A 19,213-nucleotide genomic window follows, 5' to 3' on the forward strand; every position below is an offset into this window, starting at 1 on the left:
CTTGTCAATATTTGCTAGATATTAACAGCATTACAGATCAAAATTACTTTAAAAACATACTTTGGGTGTAAGATAAAAGTCAGGTACTATCTTTACATAGTCTGAGCAGCATGCCTTTCATTACCAAGTCCTCTGTAGTCACACTGGCCATTTTAGTTAAAGCTTTGGTCTGGGCAGTTTAATTTTTCTTGGCATTACAGTGACAGCTTGAAAGGCTATTAATTGGAATATTAAAACACAGTTTTAAACTTGCCATAGGCACTTAGACAAGAGGTTTCACTGAGCGTATGACCTCCCTGGAAAAGTAAACAGGAAGTTAAAGTGTGCTGTACTTGATAAAGTACTTAAGCTTCTGAAGAAACAATGAAGAAAAGGGCCCGAATTACCACCCTTGAAAGTGAACAGATAAACCCCTGGCAGCAGTGGAGTGAGCCCATTGTTCCCTCACTCTCTCGGGGCTTCCTCCTGCCACTCTACATCCACTACCTCACTCACTGTTAACACCGGCCTGTAAAATGGGTACAATTCACTTTGAAAATAAAAGCACTTCCACATTAGTACCTGAAAAACATACCTGTATTCTCACTCTTCCCTAGCAGTATTCACAAGTAAAGACATGGAGTCAATCCGAGGGTATATAACATATGAATGGATTAACAGTGTAGACATATACATGTTGGAATATTATTAATCAATATAAAGTAATATCTTGGCAATAATAATACCCATAAGTAGAAAGGATTAATGTCCTGGTGACACAGATGAACTTGAAGACCATTACGGTCAGTGAAGCAAGCTGGGCACAGACACCCAAAGCTCCATGTTCTCATTCATGTGTAGACGTTAATGAGATGCTTTCAGGGAAAGCTGAGAGGCTCAGAGGGCGGGTGCCAGAGTTCCGCAGCACAGTGCAGTGGGTGTGGTTTCGAGTCGTTTGCTATGTAGTTCCAAATTATAGAAGAAAGGATCCTGAACGCTCCAGACACCAATAATAACGTCTAAAGTGAAGACGTGCCCTAACTCCCTCCGTTTGATTGTCACCTACTGCTACATATTGCCCATACGCAGGAAAATATTGTACTCCATAAACACACACAGTTACTATGTGCCAATTAAAAAGTTTTAAATACTGAACTCCTAAAAATATGTAGTTATAATGAACACACACATTATCCTGTAGAAAGTTGAAAAGTATATTCTAAATTTTATTTGGCTATTGAATGGAAAGTTGTATCTGCAAATTTGTCTACAATATACAATAAACTATAACCAACAAAATGTATAATTAATATCGTATAAATGGAATAAAAATATATTTCCAAGGTTTACTATCATCACTTACACAGGCTGTTTAACCTCTCAGTGTCAGACTGGGCACTTCAGCTTCACAGTCTCCTACTTTGAGACTTAAGTTTGTTCTGCCATCTACCAGACTTGGATCTGAGGAGAACGGCCTGCTATGGTTGTTGTTCCCCACTTGTAAAATGAAGATACTGCCACTAGTCCTGCAGTCACATTAAAAAACCGAATGGCTTGACAAGGTCTGGACACGGAACTGGAACAGAAGCTGTCAGCAGCAGCAGCAGCAGCAGCAGCAGCAGCAGCATAAATTTTATTATCTTCCCAACTTTCTAACTACCTAATATTAATAAATCACAATGTGTGCTGTGGATATCATATAAAAACTTACCTGAGCATTTGGTATGTGGTAACGTGTACAACTGTTAGAAGAGTTAAACTATAAATCCCTTGCATTTCTTTTTGGCTATTCCTATGTATCAGAACCATAGATAATTAATGTTTTACCCTCAAAATAGCATTCCTAGAATAAGTTTCCTTTAAATCAATAAGATCTAGTTCAGGGGAAATCTTTATTTGTGAATTTTGACAAGAACTAAGCCTGTGAGAGCAAATCAAGACAGACAAATACAGAATTATTTTACATTTACTAAAAAAAATCAGCTCATATTGTATTCAAGTCTATAATAAATTTGTAAATATTGATAATCAAATTTAAAGCACACATTTAACCTTTTCCTAAATAATGATAAAGCCTATAAAAAGTAGAAATGTTTTATGCCTAGTTATAAAATTATATTTTTAGATAAGGAAGCAACAAACATTTTTGTTCGCAGAGGATGAACTGGACTCTAATAACCAGTTAGATGCAAAAGTTAACACAGACCACACAAACCAATATTTGTCCAAAATTAAAACTAAACTTCTAAATGCTAATAGTGAGTTTAAAAAAGAAAACCATTTTGCTTTTAAATATATTGGGCAATCAAGAGAGCTGTTAATCTCCTTTGTAATATCAGACTTCCTATAACTCACATAATACTGATAAATATTTCCAAATGAAGGCTTTAGGCTCTAAAGGAAAAATAGAGCATGTGCTGAATTTTGTCTTTTCCAACTTACAATGTAATATAAACCTTAAGGAATATGATCACAAAAATGCAATCATGCTAGAACAGGACAGCCACAACATTTGAAAATGAATGATTTTGACAATAAGTTCCTGAATTAAGTTTAAAGTCACCCAAGGTTTCAAGAATTGATATTTTGAGCTTTAATGAAATGGCCTGGTTTGCATACTGTAGTGCAATGCTCAATAAAGCTAAATATTAAAATGTAAAGAACTATTTAATGCAAAATACAGTCAGGCTCTAAGTTTTTCTGAAATTAAAAGGTGGATACATTTTAGAATTAGCATGGAATTTTTCCAGATATCTCTCCTGAAAATTTTTATGTGAAATAACTTATTTTAAAACAACAAAAGCAACAAATACCGATCAGCTTGAAAAGACAGCAGCCTCATCTCTTACCATCTTCCACTGAGAGGAAAGTGGTCCTTTAATATTGCACTTAGACATAAGCACATACTTTTCTTTGTGACATGCTTTTCTGCATTGTTTTAATAGGCCATTTGTGGCGTTAAAGAAATATGTTTTTATACTATATGATAGAAAACATTTATTTGCATCTCATCTAAATTATTCACAATAGTTTGAGGCTTTCATTCTCTTCCAATTTGTACAATTTATTTTTCTATACATTTCAGTAGCAAACAATGTTATTTAGACTCTGACCTGGCATGCTACAACCTCTGGCCCACCCTTGAGCCCCTCCATTGCAAAGGTCTCCAGGTGTAGTTTGGGTAGCTGCAGGGTGAAGTCATTCCTACTTGCTGCAGTCCGTGACAGCGAGATCTGATCTCTGACCTAAAGGGAAAAAAACAGCATCAATGGTAATTCCCCTTCAGACACATTAACTGGGATGAACTGGGTCCCCTTGAGCCCACTGAGTGGACTTGCATTGATCGCTGGACCTGAAATCCATGAATAAATTTAGGACTAATTGATTTTTCGTTGCAAATAAATCTCTAATTCAGAGTGCTGGGGGAGAATGTTAAGAAGAAAAAGCATCCTTCTGCTTGAAATGAAGAGGGAGAAGAGGCGCAGGAGCCTTCTGATCAAGATGCTTTGAATTATTCTTTCACCATTCCACTCAGAAGGGGGGGGTAACAAAATCAAAAGCAAGCTGCAATCCCCTATTATCACTTTGCTAAAAGCGTGTTTAGCTGATGTTAGATCATGTGTGTTATACACAATAGTTACTAGGTACTGGGTTTTAAAAGAAAAACTTCACTATGCATACTCTGGGATAAGAACAAATACACTCAACACAAAAGGATACTTAAAAATGCACAAGTGAGATGTTTGTTTAGCCCTCTCAGACTTACAAAACTGTAGGGCTTAATTAAACTTAAGTCTTAACAATAAACATATAGAAACCGGCTTGGTCACAGAACGTCTAAGTGAGATAACTGGAACCAAATCAGTAGCATTTGTACTGTAGTTTAAGGATCCGGGAAGGTAAGGACACAGGCACGTCCAGATGGAGTTCTAAGTCAGAGGCCCCGCAGGCAGTTGATATCACACTGCCACCTTCTGGACAAACCAGCACACACATAACTAATACAAAGAAACCCAGTATGAGTCTTATGAACTCTACAGTCTAGTCTGCATTTCAGATAAAGTTCTCTTTTAGTCAGTCAGCTGAGTAAGATGAGTTTTCATTATACAGACACATTTTCTACCTTTTGGTGTCCTTGGGTAGGTCTTTGAATGTTTTTTTTTTTATTTGCTATCCTATATTTAACAAATACTATAAAACTACCTTATATGATTTAGGGAGACGTCTCAGTGGTTAAAGAGCTCCCCAGCATCCATGTACAAACCAGGCATAGGCTGGAGGTAGGGACAGGTGTGGTCCTGGGGTTCTCTGACCATCTGGTTCAAACAATCCAGAGCTCCGGGGTCAGTGAGAGATCCTATCCCCAAAAATGGAAGACACTGACATCAATCTCTGGCTTCCATACCCCTGTGTACACATGTGCTACCTCTGCACACACATGTGCACACACAAACATCTCAAAGATATCTCTCTATATCACACACACACACACACACGTGTACATATACACACACACGATCTAACAGTCATATTACAGTTTTTTATGCAGAAACATATATCAAGTATGGTGTGAAGTGTAAAAAATAAGGTTAACTGCCAAAATGAACACATTTATATATCTTATTTTATTTGAACAGCCTCAGCTATAACATTGTAGTTCATGCCTGTATTCTTGGCACACAGAGGCTGAGGCAAGAGAATCACAAGTTTTAGGTCAGCCTGGACTACATATCAAGATGAAGGTCAGCCTGGACTATACAGAGATAGCCTAATTCAATCAATCAATCAATGAAATAAATAAACTCTCCATTTTTCTATTCTACTTGGGCAACTTATAAAACTGTTAGAATTATTTATTACCATATAAATCAGTTAGATGAAAAATATAAATATTTCACAGGCTGTCATATTCTGTAGGTTTTTTCTTAAACCAGAAAACACCCATAAACAGACAAAAACATCTTTAATTGTCCATGCTAATATATGGATGAAAATAAGAATCCTTGTTTCCCAAGCTAGTCCCGAGATTTTCTATCAGTGAGTGAATGTCCAAGGGAATGCTGTGAACACAGCAGGAGGGGTATGTCGCACAGAAGAGTGGCTATTACATGCTCTCTGGAGTCCTAATTCACAATGTGTGGTTTATCTCCAACAACAGTCTTCTGTCCTGATGAAAATGCACTGAACTTACTTAGCAGGACAAAATAAACTACATTTTACAAATAGAGCTGCTCCTGGTTGTACGTTTCTTCAGTATACACACTTTTTCCTCTTCCTTTTTTGTCACCAGTGATCACTCAGATAAAAGAAAACATTAATGTGGATTAAGGTACTGAGAATTTATCAACATCAAACCACTAGTGTTTTGCCTTCTACCCTTCTGAACCATAGTCAATAGATCTAAATATTTTACTGCACCCTGGCCAATTCATTGTTTGATGTTTAAAAACTCACCCAGAATCAAAGAAAATTTATTAAATTTGAGCCCCCAAATGAGATACTATTAGCTTTGAAAGTCAAGTTTAACTGCGATATTGATGATTCTCTTTTTTCTGTGACAAAATTCACTAGGGAATTCCTAGATGTCAAAGTACAAAAGCAGATTGCTAATATGGGCAAAGAGGGGGAACCATGCAATGCAGGTGCAACCCACTGCAGTGCAAGTATGGGGTTATCTTTAACCCAAGTGGCGTCGGACACTAGCCTGCACCCATGAAGGCTTGGCATGCAGCGAGCAGAGAGCCATATCTTACATGCGCTAATAAAGCCTTTGGGCAGAAGCTGAGGCTCTTGGCATTTAAAATGTGGATACTTTCAGTTCCCCAGCTTGGCCTTTCAGGACTAAGCTCCACCAATCCTGAGGGCCTACAAGCACTGTGATATCATGCCTGGCCTGTTTTCATGTGAAATACTCCTAATTAGGCAAAAAAGACTCTGTTGAAAGTTGGCAGTGCTACTGAGAGGCCCAGGACAAATCACAGACACCACATCACAAGTACTTCCTCTAAAATTCTGAGAGATTTCCTCCACTCTTAAATTATACAGGAACTTTGAAAGGTGTCTAAAAATGCTCTTCAAATGGCTGGAGGAAAAGTTTTTAGAAAAATCTTGACAAAGGATTGTGTAGGATTTCTTTTATCTTAATGCATAAAGAGAGTGAAACCATCAAGCTGAGAGGGTATGGGTAACTGACACCAGGACAGGGCAGAGAACAGCAGTGCTGGAAAGGAGGTGCCTGAAGGGCGGAAGAGAGAGAAGACGCAGGGTGAGAAGGAGAGGCTAGCGAGAACAGTCAGAGGCTGTGCGAACTTCCGGAGACACGAGGAACAGAGAAAATGGCAGAGAGGACTCTCAGGCCATGGCATCTGTGCCCAAGGGAACAAAAAGGCTCAACACCAAGTAACTAAGAGACATTTTCAAAGGAGAGACCTTGGCATTTCCTAGAAACATTGCCCACCAAATGCAGAACTACTCTTTTCCAGAAAGAGAGTCTAAAGCAAACTCATAACTACTAAAAATTTATGAACAAAATTAGAAAAATACAGCTATTTTTTCTAAAAGGAGTTAATTTTTCTTTTGGGGGGAGAGGTGTTTTCTTTATTGATTTTTTTCGAGACAAGGTTTCTCTGTGAAACAGCCCTGGCTATTATGGAACTAGCCCTGTAGACTAGGTTGGCCTCGAACTCACATCAACCTGCCTCTGCCTCCCGAGTGCTAAGATTAAAGTTGTGTGCCACCACCACCCAGTAGGAGTTCACTTTTTGAAGTTCCTATTTTAATATAAATTGGGATTTAAAAATCAGTCACATGTTCATAGATTAAATTATAATTTCAAACCAGGCAGTGATACCTTTCATTCCAGCACTTGGGAGGTAGGGGCAGGTAGATCTCTGTGAGTTCAAGGCCAGCCTAGACTACAGAGAGAGCTCCAAGACAGCCAGGGCTACACAAAGAAACCCTGTCTAAAAAAACAGATGGATGGATGGATGGATGGATGGATGAGAGGGAAGGTGAGTGGATGGATGATAGATAGATAGATAGATAGATAGATAGATAGATAGATAGATAGATAGATAGATAGATAGGACACATAATTTCAAAAGTCAGTCTTGATTCTGTTTCCCTCATTGATTGTGCTATAATCACAACTATATCCCTTTTCACTCTTACAGAGATCAGTGATACAAGCATATAAGATGCTTTCTACTGCTCAATGATTCATTTTTACTGCTGAGTGAATTTTTTATTTCACATATTATATAACACTCTATAAAAGTGTAATTCCTAAATTTTAAAGATTTGTTTTATTTTTAATTATATGCATTTTGTGTGTTTGTGCATGAATTATTATATGTGCCCAGAGTCCATAAGAAGATGTCCCACAAGGGCCTCCTGACCTGACTCTCTGCAAGAGCTTGTATGAGCTCTTACCTGCTAACCTCTCTCCGGAGCCAAGGTCCTCAGTCTGTCTAAAAGAATAAAGGAGCTGCGTTACTTCTGCTCTAGAATTTTCATTTCAGAAAGAGAAATTTACTTTCTCTCTTACCTACTGTTTACCTTTAAAGAGCAAGTCTTTCCAATAGATGAGTCATAGGTGCAAGAGATAGAAAGAAACAGAATTCTAAAACTCAAGAGTATCATAAAAACTGTCTATTATAACTATGATTTAAAATTATTATAATAATTTGCTTCTATTTGTGAGATCAGAAGGCCCATGACATTCATGGATCTAATCCAATTCCACTCCTCTGATTAACTGTTAGACGCAAACTGCCAGTGTGTTTTCTAACTTTCTTCCCTTCTATCTTAATACAAAATAAAAGTCATTTCTGCAAAACTACCAACTACAAGATTGGTCATTTCTAGAAAATTACTTGGCTCATTATTTATCATGAAAGTGAAGTGAAACATGCCCCCAGCAACGCTGAAGCATGCATGGGCGTTTATATTGGGTTTCATGCTCTGAGCTGGTGAGGATGACTGACCAGGTCTCTTCCTCAAGGCACAGGTTCCCTGAGATACAAACTCAAATCACTCCACTCAGAGTCCAGAATGTTAACCATTACACGCGGGCCCATCATACACAACTATAAATCCTTCTGAACTCAACAGATACTATGCTGGCTAGTTTTATGTCAACTTGACTCAAGCTAGAATCATCTGAGAGGAAAGAAGTTCAACTGAAAAGAATGTCTCCATAAAATATGACTATAGGCAAGCCTGTGGAATATTTTCTTCATCAATGATTGATGTGGGAGGGCCCAGTCAATTGTAGGTGGCTCTAGCCCATAGGCAAGGTGGTTCTAGTGTATGTAAGAAAATAAATTGAGCAAGTCAGTAGAAGCAATCCAATAAAAGTGTTCCTCCATGGCCTCTGCTTCAGTTCCTGCCTCTAGATTCCTGTCTTGGCTTTCCTTGATGGACTGTGACCTAGATTCTCCAAGTCAAATAAACTCTTTCCTCCCCAAGTTGCTTTTGTTCATGATGCATTATCACAGCCATAGAAAGCCAGAACAAGACAGGAAAAACATTTAAAAAATTAAAGATATTTAGACCGTTTGGAGATTCTGACACATGATCAATAATGGAAGAATTATATATAATTTTTACATATATACTATTACAGTAGTATATCTATTTATAAAATATATAATTAGAACTTGTGGAAGTACTTCATACTTTTAAAGTATAAAGAGATTTGTAAATAAGAAGTGAAATAGACTTTTACCACACATAAGAAGATGTATACAGACACTGCATCCTGATTAAACCAACTAATGTTAGAGCTTTCTATCATACTTAAAATCTTCCTAAAGCCTTACTTATTTCAATATATTATGGCCAATATTGCTTCAAAATAAATCTTCTACTACAAGAATTGCAACAGAAACGCAGACAGCTGCAGTCTGTATCTGTAGCATCCATGCCCATAATACACTCTCCTCCAGCCTGCCTTTAGTCTGCTGCCTTGAACAGCCTTCCATCTCTGCGGATCCACACTGCTTTCTCTGCCTTCCCCTACAAACAACAGTGGTTTACTACTTTTCCAGTTAAATACTAAAGAGCAGTATATAGGAGCACATTAGAGCTCAGGTACCAAACACATCCTTTACTGTAAATGAGCTTTTACTGGAACACACCTCACCCATGTGTTAGCACTAGATACACTTTGTCTCTGCCTACAAAAGCAGCTTGAGTGGTTGGGACACATCTAAGCTACATCATCTAAAAAATTTACTATATAGTATTTTTCAGAAAAAGTCTACCATCTACGCTAGAGGTGCAAAGTGAAAATACAGTATTTTTCCCTATAAAATATTACAAAATTATTTTTACCAGAGATCTACAAATGATGTCTATTGAGTCAGTCTTATGTCACCAACACAGAGTGCCATCTCAAAAACACTTTAGGGTTCATTTCAATAATGAATTTTATGAACTAAGAATACTATTTATAATTGTTTTCAAGTGTCACAAGGTCTACCACAACTTTGACTGGGCCTAAGTTTTGTGGGACAATGACTGGCCATGCATTCTAGTATCTAATCAACAGAAAATATGGTTAAAACACAGTGAACAGGTGTGATGGAGAGCCCTTCATACATACATGGAGGAAGCCAGCCAGAGTTCACTATTTACTCGCTAGGAACACAAATAGCAAGAAAGGCACTACACATCCAGAGCTTCTGTGTATGTATGTGATCAGATAAGACTGTCATTCTAAATTCGTGAATTCTACAATGTAGAAGAGGGAAAAATTAAAGATATGGATACTGTTTGGAGATTCTAATACATGAGCAGTAATAGAAAGAAGAATTATATATAATTATTACAGAATTATATATAATCCTACAGTATTGTTGATTTAGGAAGCAGCGGGGCTGCATCCTTGGCACCCGGCTGCCCGCATGGCTAGCTTATGCCCGAAATAATTACACGGAAACTGTATTCTTTCAAACACTGCCTGGCCCGGCTAGTTCCAGCTTCTTATTGGCTAGCTCTTACATATTGTTCTAACCCATTTCTAATATTCTGTGTAGCCCACGAGCTGGCTTACCAGGGAGGATCTTAACCTGCGTCTGTCTGGAGCGGGAGAACCATGGCGACTCCTCACACAGCTTCTTTTTCCCAGCATTCTCCTCTGTCTACTCCGCCTACCTAATTTTCTATCCAATAAAATGGGCCAAGGCAGTTTCTTTATTAATAAGAAATCACTCCCACATCATTTCCCCTTTTTCTGTTTAAACAAAAAAGAAAGGCTTTAACTTTAACATAGTAAAATTACATATAACAAAACAGTTATCAAGTAAGAATTACAGTTACAATATTTATATCTATTTTATCTCTTATCATAACTAAGGAAAACTATAACTATTTATTCTTCAACTCCATCAAAGACTCCAGAAGGATATAATATTATCTAAGTAAACAAGAAATAAGAAAACTCTAGAAATGACAGAGACATCTCGCTGCCTGGACAGTCACCCAAAGTTCCTCTGTACCGTTGGGGCATCCATCTTCGGCCTACAGGCCCATGGTATCCAGATACATTTCCATGAAGCAGGAAATTTCAAAGACAGTTCAGTCATTTTCTGCTGTGTCCTGCAGAATGTCTCGCAGACTCTTTCATGAATCAGGAACCCCGAAAGACCATCTCACCTTTAGGCAAGTTCAGCAGTCCTCTCTCTGAGGGTTCTCTGTGTCCAGTTTATGCAACAGTCCAGGCAAGAGCAGTTTCTTGCCCAAATGACTATCCAACTCCATAAGGATCCTCTTCGATGCCCATCTTCCTCTTGAAGTAGCTGGTGCTGCCAGGAGCAGACGTGTCTCCTTGTCATGAAAAGTCCTAAGTTATTAAAATATTTTAAATGCCATATTCTGCAGTCTTTGAAAGATATGAAGAATGCCTATCTAACTGAAATATATCTCTATATATCTAGAAAATCTAACTAACATGACTACAAGCTTAACTATTAGCGATGATTATCCATTAACAACCTATATTTCCTAATTATACATTACATTTTTAAATGAACTACACAATCACAATACCTTAATCAAGATCAAAAATACATATACATATAACAAAATTGACCATAAAATCCATACCAATGCAAATTATTCATATCTATATCATATCCCCCTTTAAATGTAAAAGAACATTTATAAACAATATTTGGGAACATGGGCGTAGTTTTTTCTCTCCAAACTGCTTCCTGCTGAATAGGGGCGTCGTTAATTAGGTTGTTCATGATATAACCTGTGTGCTAGTTTCATCTCAGTTGGCAATTGAGCGAAGCAATTTTTTGAGGGTGTTCACAGCAACCTTTCAGGAGGGCGTGGTCTATCATACCAAATCGGAATAGATGCAATCCACAGGGTCTCATCCTCTGCAAAAACAAAAGAAGACCCTCTCCAAAGCATCATATCCTTAGACCCAAATTCTGAAATCATAATACCCTCATGAAATCCATTTTGGTTTAGCTTGGCAGCCCATATAATGAAATGTCTCTCTGTACTTAGCTCCTTCACAGTCAAAAATTTTAAAGAAAACACAATGTACATAATCCAGACTCTCTGTGAATTTTCCATTTTTACGTGGCTTATTTTTCTTTATTTCTCTTAATCTATAACTATCTGTACTTCTGTACTCTGTCTCTTTAAAGACTTTACCCTTTTTCTTTTTAAGACATTAACTTTATTCTTTATATTCTTTTTCTTCTCTCTCCCAAGCCTACGTACATTCATCCAACAGTGTCTGAATCTGTTTTATTGTGAATCTGTAATTTTTTTACTATCCAGGAGCATTTCTTAAAATGTTAAGCATTTCTTAAAAACTTAAGTTGCACCATGTACAGGTAATACGGTACTGCCTGTGTCCTGCCCAGTCTAAACCTTAACTGCACGGTTTTAAGGTAATTACGGTAGTTCCTGCCTGAGATCAGCACAGTTCAGCATGGAGCAGCCGCTCCTGCCTCAGAGTCATTTGGTGCTTCTGAGCTGAGCACAGTTCCAGGCACACAGCAGTTCACATTGGAGCCGCAATCAGCAGTTTAATTCTGAGACTGAGTGTGCAGCACAGAAACTCTTTTCATCCAAGTTACAGCCAAATCTGACACGCAGAGCACTGCGCAGTCTGAAAACGCGTCTCTGTATGGCGGCAGGAATCCGCCATGCTCTTCCGCCTGCCTAAGCCTGATTCTGCCTTCTGCCCAGGTGCAGGCGGGGAGCGCTGAGCCATCTGCATGGTCTCAGAGCACTCTCCTCCGATCCCAAGCGGGAACACAAACATCCAGTCCCATAAAAGCCTTGAAATGCTTTAAAACCAGAGTTCACGCTGGCAGCACAGCCCCAGGAAGCCGCGCTTTAAAATGACGCAGCTTTTTTTCTGCTGCTGTTGCTGAATCAGGAAATTTCTCTACAGCACGCCACCAGCAAACAGCAAAAATCTGTGTTAAACTCTCTCTCCCTTATTTTTAAGCCTTCTCAGGTTTTTAAGTGGATTTAGCCCATCACGTCTGGGTGCCATCTGTTGAATTAGGAAGCAGCGGGGCTGCATCCCCGGCACCCGGCCGCCCGCATGGCTAGCTTATGCCCGAAACAATTACACGGAAACTGTATTCTTTCAAACACTGCCTGGCCCGGCTAGTTCCAGCTTCTTATTGGCTAGCTCTTACATATTGTTCTAACCCATTTCTAATATTCTGTGTAGCCCACGAGCTGGCTTACCAGGGAGGATCTTAACCTGCGTGTGTCTGGAGCAGGAGAATCATGGCGACCCCTCGACTAAGCTTCTTTCTCCCAGAATTCTCTTGTTTTCTCCACCCACCTAAGGGTGGGCCTATCAAGGGGCCTAGGCAGTTTCTTTATTAATAAGAAATCACTCCCACATCACAGTATCATATCTATTTATAAAAACACCTAATTAGAACTTGTGGAAGTACTTTATACTTTTGAAGTACCCTTCCCTGCTGATTGTGTGTCTTCACCTTGAGAACTAGCTATGGCTATTTCTAACATGAAAGGATTGAGTCCAGCGCTTTAGCCCCTGCCCCAAAAGAAGTCTCTTTGTAGCTACATACAGACAGTTGACAGTCTTATTTAAAATTTCAGTACTTCTCTCATGTTCTAAACAACAATAAAATACACTATTTCTTCCTTTTCTTTGACTGTTATCTGTTAACATAATAAAAATTGTTTCATAAAAATAAGTCTCCATGAGATAGACCCCATCCTTGGCACTGTTAGAGTGGCCAAGGACTGAAGACTAGATAGGTCATGGGCCTAACAAAAACCTACTGCTATTACTCTGCTAAAGGAAACTAGGAATAAAATGACTCCTAATTCCATATTGCTATATCCACAAATCAGAGCATTGCTCAATCCCAATCAGAGAAAACTTCTTCTTACAGTAGATGCAGATAACACAAAGTCCACAGCTGGACAGTGTGCAGAGAGGAAAAGACTTTGGGGCACTCAGTCCTTAATGGGTGTCTTCATGAAACCCCTCCAGTCGGGGTTCAGGGATCTACACAGAAGAGGATGCAGAAACATTTAGGTGCCAGAGAGGAGGGAAGAGTCCAAGGAAAGCATGGCTTCTAGACACACAGGGCTGACGCACATATGAACTCACAAAGACTGCGACAACAGGCACAAGACCTGTAAAAGTTCAATCCAGACAAGATCCCAGTATGGAGGAGATGTGGACACAAAACCCTTCCATCACCAGGAAGCTATTTATAACTGAAACCTGCTGAGAAAGAGAAGATCTCTTTTCGACAATGCGGTGTCAACTAGGTATATCAACCATGGCAGCACAGGCCCCATGTAGTAGCTGGCCAACACAAAGAGACCCCAGTGGGGTTTTGTGTGCTTTTTTTTTCCGAGACAGGATTTCTCTGTAGCTTTGGATCCTGTCCTGGAACTAGCTCTTGTAGACCAGGCTGGCCTCGAACTCATAGAGATCTGCCTGCCTCTGCCTCCCGAGTGCTGGGATTAAAGGCATGCGCCACCAACACCTGGCTTGTTTTGTTTTATTTTATTGGATGTTTCTAGTTTGAATTGATTTTCAAAATTTATTTTTTGTTTGTTTTGTGGGGTTTCTTTTCAATAAGAGAAAGAACATGAAGTTTGGTGGGTGGGGAGGTAGGGGGATCTAGGAAGAGTTGGAGGAGAAATAATATGATAAAATATACTGTATCAAAAAATTTTAAATAAAAATATATTAATTTAAAAAATAGTTTTGCAATAAGACACAAAAATGAAGACCATGAAACATCCTTCTTCTTCTCAGTGTACCACAATCATTCTCACTTCTCTCCCCTTGCTCACATTCTTCCTGGAGCCTATGTGTATGTGCACAGACACGCAGAGCAATTATTCTGAAAGAAAAGTTACATATGTGCAAAACTTTACACAATGATCACAATCACCACTATGATATCTCAGAAAGTAAACAGGCCCCTGACCCCACCCATTTAAGAGATCTTGGAAGTCCCTCAGCAGAGTCACTGTAGCAAGCATGGACTTTCACAATTGGCAAAGCAGAAAGTGAGAAACCAGTCTTGACCTGCAGCTTTCAAACGGCTGTCACAGGAAAGAGGCAAAGTCATCACCACAACCATCCCACTGGAGAACTACATCCCATCACAACCACCACCCTGAACAGCTACATCCCAGCTCAACAACCGCACTGGACAGCTACATCCTATCACAACCACCACACTGGACAGCTACATCCTATCACAACCACCACCCTGGACAGCTACATCCCATGACAACCACTGATGGAGGAAGGTCATTGGTTAAAAAATAAAGAAACTGCTTGGCCCTCATAGGTTAGAACATAGGTGGGTGGAGTAAACAGAACAGAATGCTGGAAGGAAGAGGAAGTGAGCTCAGATTCGATAGTTCTGCTCTCTGGAGCAGACACGATACAGCCAGCCACCAGGTCAGACATGCTGAATCTTTCCTGGTAAGCGCACCTCGTGGTGCTACATATATTATTAGAAATGGGTTAAAAGGCTAGATATAATGGGCCAGGAAGTGTTTAAATGAATACAGTTTCTGTGTAATTATTTCAGGTAAAGCTAACCGGGTGGCGGAACCCAGCCCGCTGTTCATCAACAAACCACCACATTGGACAGCTACATCCCAACTACAGATAGAAACAACTGATCTCCAGAATCAAGCCAGAAAGCTGGCTGCATCCCACTTAAAGATCTGAAAAGCTGAACATTCAGATCAAATTATCAAGATAGAAAGTCAGGTGATTTAATCATTCATATTTTATACGGGCACTAGACATCAGGAAAATCTTTAGGCTGCCATACAATGCTCCCACAAACAGATTACATTACCATAGCCTTAGGTTATTTAAAAAAAAAAAAACATAAAAACCCAAACTTGAGAACAGACAAATATGTTTGCAAATTGTTAAAGTCCTCCAAAATGAAATTCTTTCTCAAAATAAATTGTTTCGAAGAGACACAAGCCATAGATTTCTCTAAACTGAAAGCCACTGAGCATGTGCACATGGCCCTCTGCGCTGTCTTAGCCTTGGCTGTCAGGGTTCTAAATCTCTCCTGTGCTGGTGTGCCATTTCCAGTCCTGTTAGTTCAAAATGACACTCAACAACGTGAATGACAACACACAGAGGCTATATGGACAGGGTTGTCGATGTCAAGCTGGCTGTGCTAATACCTATGTGCTGTTTGACCTTCAGCTGTGAAACAGGATAAAAAAAATGAGGCTAGAGAGTTCAAAGATCACAATCAAGGTGTAGACAATCATTGATAAGACACTAATTATTGGCTTTTTGGAGACAACTTTTAAAATACAATCAGTTCCATAAGGAAAAAATGATCTCATAATCTTTCATTCCTTTTAATTCATTGACAGACAAGTCAAAAGATAGTCATGCATCATAATATATCCTGGTCAACACATTAATAAAAAGATTATACAATCACATTTAAAGGCATAAAGCACAATCAATAAAAACTCAGAGAAAATGGGGTTCAACCTGAAGACCCAAAAAGCAAAACAGTCAGGCACTGGCTCTTAACTCAACCTCAGTCTGAAATGGTGATTCTGCTTTCAGGAATCTCATAAAGAGACTGAGACTGGGAGCTGTCTCCTCCCATTTTATAATCCTCTCCAGCATTGGGATTAAAGACGTGCTCCTCTGGGATTAAAGGCATGCAACGCCCACTTTCTATGGTAAACTAGTATGGCTACCGGGATTAAAGGTGTATATTATTGCAGCCTGGTCTGTGAGGCTGGCCAGTGTGGCTGTTTTACTCTCTGAACTTCAGGCAAGCTTTACTTATTAAAATGTAAATGAAATATCACTATAAAGGCCTGCTATGTGATGTCTTCTTCAGGCATATCTGGACTTGCTCCCTCTTTTTCTCCAGCATTCTCTGAATAGGAGTGTCTTTTTACTTCAGCATAGTCAAATTGGTCGTTACCTATATGTCAGTTAGCACTTCTCTCTCCTGATGTACACTAACCACTGACTTTCTCCAGTAGCTATTGACTAGGCGAGGTAAACACGGATGGTATTTTTAGCAATCAAATAAACAAAATAGATGGCAGTACCATCAAGACTTACAGCAGAATGTGGAAATAGCTTTTGTTATGTTTAGAGACTGGACAATGGTAAAGTTTGACTCATTCAGCAAACATCTGTTAAGTACCAGGATAGTGATGGATGCTGAGGATATAGAAATCAGGAGACAGAATTTCATCCCTCAATGACTTCCAGCTCCAGTGGCATAATTAATCTCTCAGAATGTGTTTTCTAGCCTCTCATTTATCCACAATGGTGTGTTCTCTTGGCAGTTGCTCTCCCACCTTCCTTCTCTGCCAGAATATTATGCTAATCAATCTTAAACCTTTATCAAGCACTGATTTCCCCTAAGGTTCAAAAACACATGTCCTGCTGGTTATTCCACATTACCTTAAACTAAGTACTTCAAAAGTGAACCTCACTTTCCCTCTTCAAGGTGGAGACCTTCATCAAATGGCCCCCTCATCACACAGACCATCGCTCCCAGACATTTTAATCCCAACGTGCCATTTTGCTAAGTTTTGCATCTTTTGTTGTGGCACCACATATCCTGATCCTTGTCTATACAGCACTCATCTAGCCTAACAGCACAGCCTCCTAGCAGAACTCTCTATTCAGATGCACAGCTCTTAAAACTGACTCCATTAAGGCCTTTCTCTTACACTGTCTTGCATGTGATATTAAACTGAAAATATCTGACTGTATGTATTTTTTATTTTCTTCATGAAAATGAAGGAAGGACCCACCAACCAACTCACACATTAATCTTCTAACAAACCTTCAGGTAAACCCTGGGTTTTCTTAGTAAGCCCTACATTTGAATAACTATATGAATCTGCAAGACCACATCTTGTAGATGTGTATTTATCAATGAATGCTGGAATTATCTGTGCTTCACTATTGACAGAGATGCCATGATGACTGAATTAAATGCAACAGATGGGCTCAAGAGAAAGCTCAGAAGAAGAAAATATGAAAAAGAATGAAGATAACGTACAGGACTTATGGAACACTATCGTGTGTGTGTGTGTGTGTTTGTGTGTGTATGCGTGCGCACATACATGTATGAGACAGAGAGACAGAGAGAGATGTGGGGTCAACAAAGAGACTAGGGAGAAAAAGTGCCAGGAAAGTCTGAAACTTTGTTCGAAGGTATAAAAGTTAGGGACAGTGATGATCATATTTGATTGTATACCAGTATAAAATTATCTGTTGAAATATAGGAGCGGCAGGGCTGTGTCCCCGGCACCCGGCCGCCCACATGGCTAGCTTATGCCCAGAAATAATTACACGGAAACTGTATTCTTTCAAACACTGCCTGGCCCGGCTAGTTCCAGCTTCTTATTGGCTAGCTCTTACATATTGTTCTAACCCATTTCTAATATTCTGTGTAGCCCACGAGCTGGCTTACCAGGGAGGATTTTAACCTGAGTCTGTCTGGAGCGGGAGAATCATGGCGACTCCTCGACTCAGCTTCTTTTTCCCAGCATTCTCTTCTGTCTACTCCGCCTACCTAATTTTCTGTCCTATGAGGGCCGAGGCAGTTTCTTTATTATTACAAGACCCACCTCCATCAATTATCAAAAACAAAAAAGAAATATTTTAAAGGTATAATGGTAGACAACTGCAGGGCGGTGGTGGCGCACGCCTTTAATCCCAGCACTCGGGAGGCAGAGGCAGGCGGATCTCTGTGAGTTCGAGACCAGCCTGGTCTACAAAAGCTAGTTCCAGGACAGGCTCCAAAGCCACAAAGAAACCCTGTCTCGAAAAACCAAAAAATAAAAAAAAAAATTAAAAAATGGTAGACAACTTCACAAGTCTGTAGGAGGAAAGAGACATCCTGACCAAGGGAGGCAAACATCTGACAAAAAGGAGAGCAAATAAATCCACAACAAAGGACACTAAAACTAAACATCCAAAGTCAGAGAAAATGTTAGAAACACCAAGAGAAAGATGACTTATCATAAACAGAGAAATGTCTGTTAAACTAGCAGCACATTCCTCACCCAGAACCTTGCAGGTTATGAGGAAGCAGAATAATATCTTCAAAATGCTAACCCAGAATATTGACAAAAATGTCATTTGAAAATCATAAATACACAAAGACCCCCCATAAACAAAAGCTCAGGGAGTTTATCGCACTTACATACTACACTTACAACAAGTTCTTTTAAAAGTTTTTCAAGTGGAAACAAAAGAAAACAGGCTAGAGAAACGGCTCAGCAGTTAAAATCACTTGCTGTTTTAATAAACAATATGGGTTTGGTTCCCGGCACTCATACAGTGGCTCACAAATATTAATAGGCATGCGCATGGTACATATACATACATGCAGGTAAAATACTCATGCATATAAAATAAAATAAGCAAATCTAAAAGAAAATTTTAGTTATTTTTAAAAGAACATTATAATAACTCAGGAAAATATAAAGTTCACAAGCAAATATATATATAATCAAATAAAAAGCACCATATTTGATTCTAGTGTTATTAAATAACTTTTAAATTGAATGTAAAAGATTAAAGAAAATTTCTTTAAAATAACTGTAACAAAGAAATGTTACTTAACTCCTAACATTAATAATATGAAATGGAGAATGTAAAATAAATGCATATAATTTTTGTATACAAATGAAGTTATCATTGGATTATAAGTATATA

General features: G+C 38.9%; 1 protein-coding gene across 1 annotated transcript in view; it reads right to left on the bottom strand.

Moving 5' to 3' along the window:
- The window catches only part of Ccdc171 (coiled-coil domain containing 171), a 329,914-nt gene that overhangs the window by 79,244 nt on the left and 231,457 nt on the right, over positions 1-19,213 (bottom strand). The window contains exon 24 of the mRNA XM_050157438.1: positions 3,093-3,224. Within this exon, the coding sequence (XP_050013395.1) occupies positions 3,093-3,224 (132 nt within the window). The remainder of the gene's footprint in view (positions 1-3,092; positions 3,225-19,213) is intronic.

This window comes from Alexandromys fortis, unplaced genomic scaffold (genome assembly GCF_014885135.2).
Source record: "Alexandromys fortis isolate MF-2015 unplaced genomic scaffold, M_Fortis_MF-2015_v1.1 scaffold_64, whole genome shotgun sequence".
In the NCBI taxonomy this organism is placed as follows: domain Eukaryota; kingdom Metazoa; phylum Chordata; class Mammalia; order Rodentia; family Cricetidae; genus Alexandromys; species Alexandromys fortis.